The sequence below is a fragment of the Cupressus sempervirens genome, chromosome 5 (genome assembly GCF_028749045.1).
Source record: "Cupressus sempervirens isolate cs-2001-9-10 chromosome 5, ASM2874904v1, whole genome shotgun sequence".
Lineage (NCBI taxonomy): Eukaryota > Viridiplantae > Streptophyta > Pinopsida > Cupressales > Cupressaceae > Cupressus > Cupressus sempervirens.
The window spans coordinates 941,292,887-941,301,737 of NC_143122.1; the positions used below are offsets into that span (position 1 = coordinate 941,292,887).

The 8,851-nt window shown below is 37.7% G+C and overlaps 1 protein-coding gene and 3 pseudogenes across 3 annotated transcripts; all 4 read left to right on the forward strand.

The window, feature by feature from the left end:
• Window positions 1-261: 261 nt before the first annotated feature.
• LOC149559067 (U-box domain-containing protein 1-like) lies at window positions 262-2,697 on the forward strand. The gene has a single exon (XM_089833023.1). It carries the CDS (start codon window positions 262-264, stop codon window positions 1,168-1,170), a length of 909 nt encoding a protein of 302 aa, XP_089689149.1. The 3' UTR covers window positions 1,171-2,697.
• On the forward strand, window positions 1,429-2,769 carry LOC149559068 (U-box domain-containing protein 1 pseudogene; annotated as a pseudogene). Its single transcript, XR_016365108.1, has one exon. The product of XR_016365108.1 is annotated as a U-box domain-containing protein 1 pseudogene (transcript).
• A 49-nt stretch (window positions 2,770-2,818) lies between these two features.
• Window positions 2,819-5,366, forward strand: LOC149559069 (U-box domain-containing protein 17-like; annotated as a pseudogene). The gene is made up of 3 exons (XR_016364765.1): window positions 2,819-2,883; window positions 3,118-3,224; window positions 3,375-5,366. The product of XR_016364765.1 is annotated as a U-box domain-containing protein 17-like (transcript).
• LOC149559070 (U-box domain-containing protein 1-like) lies at window positions 4,208-5,441 on the forward strand (annotated as a pseudogene).
• Window positions 5,442-8,851: the final 3,410 nt, after the last annotated feature.

Sequence of the window (8,851 nt, forward strand, 5' to 3'; positions counted from 1 at the left end):
CAAAATTTATAGATTTCCCCAGTCTGGTACATATTATTCAAACGGACAAATGTTGGCCGCAGGCAGTAACTGCAGATTGTGTAGGGAGAAGTTTAGATTTCTTGAATTGAGTAGCTGACAGATTGCCTAATTTGTCTATATTAGAATAAGAGTGTAGTTTCGGTTCAAATTTGGTTTCAACTGCTGAATTTCAGGGTAGATTGTTGTATTTTATTTGTGCATACATTGGAGAGAGTTCTATTTTGTGTTCTGTTGCTTTTAATGGAGAAAAATGTGCCTCTGCCATCAAATATATGGCTACTTAGGAAGAAGAGATGGGCTTCCAGGGGTCCTGTTCTTGTTCCTGAAGCTTACATTTCTGCCGAGTCTTTATTACAAGCTCTCATTGCTCATGCTCACCAGATAATGTCTTTGGAGAAGCCTCGAAATTGCCAGAGAAGAAATGCCGTTTGCATCACTCGGAAAGTTAAGGTCTTGTCTATACTTTTTGAAGAGGTCAGAGATTCGGGCATTTCCCTTCCTACTTTTGCATTAAAATCTTTTAGAGAATTGTTTATTATGATGCAGAGAAGTAAACATTTGCTGGAGGATTGTAGTAGTAGTGATGTGAGTTGTGCTTGGTTTTATTTGCAAACACAAGAAATCTCAAAGCAATTTTATCGTTTGATACAAGATATGGCCTCTGCTCTGGATATCCTTCCTTTGACATTGTTGGATCTCTCGGATGAGGTCAAGGAGCCAGTTGAGTTGCTCCATCATCAGGCCAAGAGAATCAAATTGTTTGTCGATCAGGCCGAGGAACAACTTTGTAGTGATGTTTTTGCTGTTCTGGATGAGTTTGATAAGGAAGTGGCTCCAGACGAGTCTCGACTTAGAAGGATTTTGGATGGCCTGAATCTCCAAAATGCAATGGATTGTCAGAGAGAAACAGAGCTACTGGAGGAAGAGATGAGATGCCAGAAAGAGTTAGGATCAGAGAAAAATTTGTCCCAAATTAATACCTTGATTGCCTTCATCCGCTACTGTAAATGTGTCCTGTTTTGGGTGGAGGTCGATACACAGTTCCAACCATCGAGCAGAACCCAATCATCTAAAGTAGATTCTGAGCGTGTTTCTAATTCTCCTATGCCGGATGATTTCCGATGTCCAATCTCACTGGATTTGATGTAAGAGCCTGTTATTGTATGCACAGGGCAAACATATGACGTGGCATCCATTACCAGATGGATCGAGGAATTACACTCTACATGTCCAAAGAGCGGGCAGAAGCTTGTGAACACAAATCTGACTCCAAATCATGCTCTTCCAAGCCTCATTGTTCAGTATTGTGCAGAGCATAAAATCCCATTTGAAAAGTCGGAAAGAGTCGAGAAAAGTTCTTTCTTGGAAGGCATCCCAAGAACCAAGGCAGCAATCCAAGCTGCTAAAATGACGGCAGAACTTCTTGTGGAAAGGCTTTTCACAGGATCATTTCAAGTGAAAAAGCAGGCTGCTTATGAACTCGGACTACTTGCTAAATGTGGTATGGAGAATATGGCTTGTATTGCAGAAGCAGGGGCCATACCATTACTCGTGCCATTGCTTTCTTCAAAGGATCCCAAAGCTCAAGAGAATGCTGTAACTGCCATTCTGAATCTATCTATACATGCGAGCAATAAAAATAGAATAATGGAGTCTTGTGCATTGCAGCCAATCATTAGGGTTGTAAGAAGTGGGAGGAGCATGGAAGCTCGGGAAAATGCAGCTGCAACACTCTTCAGTATCTCCTCTGTAGATAAATATAAGAAATTAATAGGAGACACTCCAGAAGCCATTCCAGCTTTGATAGATCTTCTTCGAGATGGAAGTGCAAGAGGCAAAAGCGATGCTGTGAATGCCCTGTTTCATCTATCATCTTTTCATGGAAATGATTTGCAGGTAGTAGCAGCTGGGGCAGTCCCTTTGCTGCTTGATCTTCATACAGATGAAAGAAGAGGTCTTTTAGATGATGCTTGCTCTCTTCTTTCTCTCCTTTCCAGGCAATCTGAAGGTTTAACTGCGTTTAGCAAAGCCTCTGCAATACCTCTACTTATCAGTCTTCTTAGATCAGGCTCTTCCTCACCCAAATGCAAGGAGAATTCAGTTGCTATATTACTATTGCTGTGCTGCCATGAAGGAGCTCAAACTGTAAATATGTTATTGAGAATGCCATCACTGATGCCTTGTTTGTATTGTCTTCTCACTTCGGGGACTCCTCGAGCCAGAAAGAAAGCCAATTCACTGCTTAGAATCCTTCAAAATCAGGAGCCTTCCCAATCTCCTCAAAACGTTCTCGCCTCTCACAATCAGAATCCAGTTGCTTCGGTGATGTAGTGATGCACTCCTCCAACTTATTCTTTAGATTTGTTTGATTCCTGCCTATTTGCTGTACATTGTATCCTTCGATCAAGGATCAATGTAAAATGTAGACAAATCTGTTGCAAGGCAGACATTTGTCTTGTAAAATACATACTCTGCATAAAAAGTTATAGCATATGATCATGGATCGAATATAAATTAACCCATGGTCTAATAACCAAATAAGCTACATGTTATCTGCCTATTCTGTTGATAACATGGACGGAATGTAAATACATGGTCTAAAGACCCAGCTCTGTAGTTTTCAGTCAAAAACTATTTGAATTGGAAAGTATAATGAATGATGTGACCTTTGTAACAGACTGGTGAAATTAAATTTGCTTTGCCCTTAACGATTTTTCAATCAATGAACTAAATATTGAAACGAAGATATGATCAGAGGATCAAGTTGAATTTGGTTTTTTCCTTTTGCTCTGTATCAATGAATAAAAATCTGCCTTTATTTTTGGCATTGCCTTTAAAATCAAATTTAGTGGTGAGCCTGAGGTGAGGTAGGGGTACTGAAGTGGGAGCATTTGGTGGTGGAGTGTTAGATGGGATAAGGAAAAACATTTTCAGGCCTTGCGCGAATTTAGGGCCCATCCTGCAGTAGTAAGGCTTGGGATCCAAAGTAACCGTGAGCGGGAGGGAAGCATGCAGATGTCTCTTCTTCAATTTACTATTGCTTGATAACCCTACAAACTACAAAGATACAATCAGATCTGGTTTTGGCCAAGGCAGAGATGAAAAAAAAGAAACAGGGATTCAAGTACTAGAAGAATTTAACCAGTCAAGGAACCAGTTATCTGGACTTCAGACGGAGTATGCTAGAGGTGAATCAGTTGGAGGTATTCATGAGGGTGTGAAGGTCATGATAAAAACGAGATCCTATATTAGGCCTGACTCCACCTAAGTGAAGACATAATGCCATATCCCTATTTAGAAATTAGTATTATTCGAATGTCCCCTCTGCTAATGTGGCGCACTTATCCCATTAGTCTTCTTGAGTGGTTACAAACAAACCCAACAAGTCTGATTAGTTACAAATGAGAAGAGAACCAAACCTTTTGTTGATCAGAACAAGGAAAAAATATGCAGAGAATTTTTTGTGGTGCTGGATGAGTTTGAAAATGAGGTAGCTTGAGACGAGTCTCGACTTACAAGGATTTTTGGTGGCCTAATTCTTGAAAATGCAACGGGCTGTCAAAGAGAAACAGAGTTATTGGAGAAAGAGACGAGAAATCACAAAGAATTGGGACCAGAGAAAAATTTGACTCTAATTAATTCCTTGATTGCCTTCATGCCTGTTTTGGGTGGATTTTGATTCACTGTTCTGACTATCAAGCAGAAAGCAATCCCATATAGTAAATTCCGAGGATGCTTCGCCTATCCCAGATGATTTCTGATGTACAATTTCACTGGATTTAATGCGAAAGTCCGTCGTTGTGTTCACAGGGAAAATCTACAATGTATGAAGGACACTTCATGTCCAAAGAATGGGCAGAAGCTTGTGTACACAAATCTGATTCCAAATTATTCTCTTCAAAACATAATTGTTCAGTGCTATGCCGAGTATAAAACCCCTTTGAAATATTGGAAATGTTGGTGCATTCTGGAGGCATGTTCTTTTAGCTTGAGTTCATATGGTTGAGCTAATTTTAGGAGTCCAATTTTAGATAAAGGATTTCTTCTCTTGCTTTCTGTAAAGCAAGTCTCTATATATTGCTACATTCGTTCTGTGATCTTTATTTTTAAAAATTATAGCAATTATTTCCTTATCCCTCTCATTTGTTTAAGGTGTTTCTTGTTTCTTGTTTGATCTTGCAGGCTTGTGTTGAAACATCATTAGCAAAGAAACAAGAAAAGGTCTCTCCTGAGGGCAATCCAAGTACAAACCCAGCGATACTAGGGACAAAATTGACAGTAGAACTGCTTCTGGAAAGGCTCTATACAGGATCACATGAAGTAAAAAGCAGGCTGCTTATGAACTCAAAACTACTTGCTGGATGTGTCATGGATCCGGAAACTCAAGAAAATATTGTAACCGGACTTACAAATCTATCAATGAATGAGAGAAATAAAACTAGAATAATGGAATCTAGTTCATCACAACCAATCATTAGTGTTGTAAAAGGTGGATGCAGAAATAAAACTTGAATGCATCTGCAACACTCTTTTAGGATTTCCTCTATAGATAAATATGAAAAATTAATGGGAGAAACTCCAGAAGCCATTCTAGCATTGATAGGTCTTCTTCAAGATGGAAACGAAATAGGCAAAAGCAATGCAGCTAATGCTCCATTTCATCTATCATCTTTTCATTGAAATGATTTATAGTTAGTCCCTTCGCTGGTTAATATTCTAACAGATGAAAGCCAGGTCTTGAAGATGATGCTCTCTCTGATTTTGCTCTGCATTCCAGACAGTTTGAGGGCTTGATTATAATTGGTGAATCCTCTGCAATAGCTCTACTCATCAGTCTTCCTAGTTCAGATGCTTCCTCTCTAAATCCAAGGAGAATTCAGGTACTATCTTAGTAGCACTGTGCTGCAATACAGGATCTCAAACTGTTAATATGAAGTCGAGAATGCCATCACTGACAGCTTGACTGTATAGTCTTCTCACTTCGGGCACTCCTCAAACCTGAAAGAAAGCCACTTCACTGCTTAGAATCCTTTGCAATTGGGAGATTTCCCAATCTCCACAAAACATTCTCGCCTTTCAGAATCAGAATCCAGCTGCTTTGGTGTTGTAGCCATTAAAGTTCTTTCATTTACTGAAAATGGCATAAACATCTTATTCGTTCTGTTTGTGATGCACATTCTGCAAACTTATTTGGTTCCCGCCTATTTGTTGTACACCATATCCCTTGATCACCAAAGATCAAGATAAAATGTAGACAAATCTGTTGTAAGGAAGACATTTCTATGAAAAACTATTACAGATGATCATACATTAACATGGATGGAGCATAAATTAAAGATGTAAAAGCCAGCTCTGTGACTTTTAGTGGGTAAAAACCTTTGAATTGGATAAACATGATGAATGTATGGCCTTGATATGAATAGAGTATCAGACTGAATTTGGCATTGATATGACAAGATATGAACAGAGCATCAGATTGAATTTGATTTTTTCTCTTTTGAATTCTGTATGAACCAATGAAGATCTCTCTTTGTTTTCGACATTTCCTATTAGATTAAATTCAGTGGTGAATCTTAAGAATGAGGGAGAGACACAGAAGGTGAACATTTAGTGGCGGGGCTTCTTGATAATGTTTTCATTTTAAGCTACTTAGTATGGTGAAGGTTTTGAGTGAGTTTTGGGCCTCACCCAGGCCGTCCAGGAGACAGGCTTGTGATCCCAAATTACCTTGACTGGGAAGGAGGCAAGAGATGTCTTTTCTTTAGCTTACCATTGAATGACAATTCTATAGACTTCAAAGGTATAATCAGTTTTACTGCTGTGCAAGACACAATTGAAAGGGAAGTAACATTTATTAATCATTTAGAAAATATGGATAATATTGGTAAATCAAATTTGTATTAAATAAAAATTTCTAAGGGGAAGCATACTAGATGTCATTATAGCTAACTTTGCATTCCTACATATTGGACCTAAACCATACGTTGGATTTTGACAAGTTTTGTTGTTGTCCATGTATGTGACTCAACTACTTATAATATTGTGGAATTCATTATGCGTGCAAAGGTCAAGAGATGGTCATTTCAAAGCATTGCTCAATACCTACTTAAAATACCCCAATAACTATCTTAGTAGTCATTACCAATACTTATACAATACTTATGCACACATCTTAGTAGTCATTCAAAAATTGTCAATACTCGTACAAATGTCTCAAAAGTTGTTCAGAAATTCTCAATACTCATGCATAAGTCCCATAAGTCATTCAAAACATTTGACAGCTCAGGTACAAGTGGGCAGCTATTAGTCCATGATATATTTATTAATGGATATTTAGTTATTTGTTTGATTTCTTTAAAGTTGTTAATTGGGGGACTGGGCAAGCAAGGAGTGAACAATGATTGGAACATGCACCGATATAGATGCTCTTGCATTACACAATGTCGCTAAAAGTAAAATTCGCCGCTCCCTCTCTTTGGGAGAGTGGAACTAGCATAATGTATCTTGTAGCATAACACAACTTGCTAACCCCCATCTCTCTCTCTCTCTCTCTCTCTCTCTCTCTCCCATGGCTATGCTAGTGGGTTTGGTCATGGAGTGGGTATCATCTTTGGTGGTGTTGATGTTTTGGTAGCTTTAGTAGGATAAACCTGTGAGATAGATAGATCATTGAGAATTTAATATAATTACACACGCATATATCTACAAGTATAATTAAGTTTGTCATTATATTAATTATATCGATGAATAGACATGTCTCATGAAGGGACATGTCTCTTCTCTTAGTATATTCCTCATACAAATGCAAGAGAACGCTGTCATTTGGAAAAAACATACCAAACATTATTGCAATGCTTAGTACATTTGCAACAATCTTCGAAAACTCAACATGGTGTATCAAAGTCAAGTTCGTTCTATAAAGCCTAATGAGCTTAGAGGTAAATCAGCAAAGGGTTTTACAGGATGCAAATGGGCAAATTTACAGAGCGGCAGCGATGAAAATTAAGAATCATCTCTATTCAAAACATTTAATAAGAAGACAGCTAGAAGCTTAGAGAAGTCCTCAACAACGATAGACTAATTGGAGTTCTAGTCAGCGCCCAATTTATACACCCAACATATCATACGTCTCAATGTCTAACAAGTATTCGAAAATTGAATGGTCTACTCATTATATTAATAGTGCAACTCCGCAAAGAACATATGATTTTCAACGCACTCAGAAGAAGGAGCGAAAGAGAATAGAGTTGGCTCTTTAGAATTACCTTGGTGTCAAATTACAAGCATAGGTATTGAAAGGAGGATTGAAAAATCTATACCACCAACACATTCCATTATGAACCATGCAGAGACTATCGAATGAAGACTTTCAATTCTAGATCACCATCAATGGAGTACACAAACTTCTGTCATAATGATTATCATCTTTATCAAGGACGATATCTCTTAATATTATAATGCATCAAGAAATATAGTCTTGCTAAGTGACGTTCGAATTGGCAGAGGCTACTGTGTATTACAGGCTAAGCCATTTCAGTTATAACTACATAAGCAGTTGAATCAGTTTCAAACTATTTAACAAAACAGTCACGCCGTTGGATACATATTTTTTTAAGAATTTTGAAGGTGTCACGTCAGGTGTCATTGTGTTGGACAATGAAAGAAACACAAAGAAGAGTGTAAAATTAAAGGCAACACACTCTGTTTAATAAAAGGACGGATGCGAATATTACTACCGAACAAAGGGAGGTGACGTAGACGCCAAGTATAGACGTGTCGGTGAGAAGAGGCATTGGCCAAGAAAATGATCAAACATCAAATAGAAGTTAATGTCTGGTGTTATCATGGAATTTACGCGATGCTGACATTGATAGGTGAAGTCGCAGATACATTTGGGGTGCCGCTATCGTCCCTACAAACTGTACATCTGACCAATTTTGCAAAAATATCATGGATTTTTCTGAAAATTTCAGCATTTGATCTTTATGATCTGCATAGTTTGTAGTTGAAAAAAAGAAAAAAAATTGTAAAAAAATCACTACGTTTTGGTGAATCTAGAAAAACAAAAGTATGACTCTGTTTTGTCTTTAGTGCATTTTGTCTAGAGATTAGCCTATCCCATACATTTGTGCCTTCTAGATAGGTACAAAGATAAAACAAAATAAGCTTACCTTGACCTATGAAAATTGTCATCTGCGGACTTGGGTGTAAAATAGGTAGAGCAGCTACATCGGACATATCACAAGAATGGTGCTTAGTGGTCAAAGTTGTCAAGGAAGACTCTCTACTCTCTAATCTTTGAGAGGACCGGCCTAATTTCAATTGAAGGTTGTGTTGTTCAAAGGGTTCAAGTATCACCTAAAGGAGTAAACCTTTGACTACAAGAGATGAGTATTTTAATGATTATTCCCTTGAACATTGATCATGAATTTTATGTAGAATAGTGAATCATATAGTCTTGTAGCAATAATATTTCCCTTTGGAATAGTTTATTTCTATGAAATATTTATGATCTCATTAAATGAAATGTCTTTAGGATGAATAAAGAAGGGAGAAAGATCTTGATGCTTACAATCATTAAATCGATGGATGAAGAAAATTCTTTAAAGAAAAAAATATCAGATTTAGAGGGAGTCTGACACATCCATCTAAAGGAGCGAATAAAGGACATGTTTCAGTTGATCCTTGAAGATCTTGCTCATATCAAAATCAACAGGAGTTTTGACTTCGTGTAAACTATTGGTATCATGTGTGTGACTTCATTATTTAATGGGCCCACCCCTTGTGTACATCATGGGGAAGTGACAACTTCCAAATGATCATCACTTGT

Bases quoted from the DNA above. Each gene is read 5' to 3' on its own strand.
- LOC149559067 (XM_089833023.1), top strand. From the start codon at position 262: ATGGAGAAAAATGTGCCTCTGCCATCAAATATATGGCTACTTAGGAAG.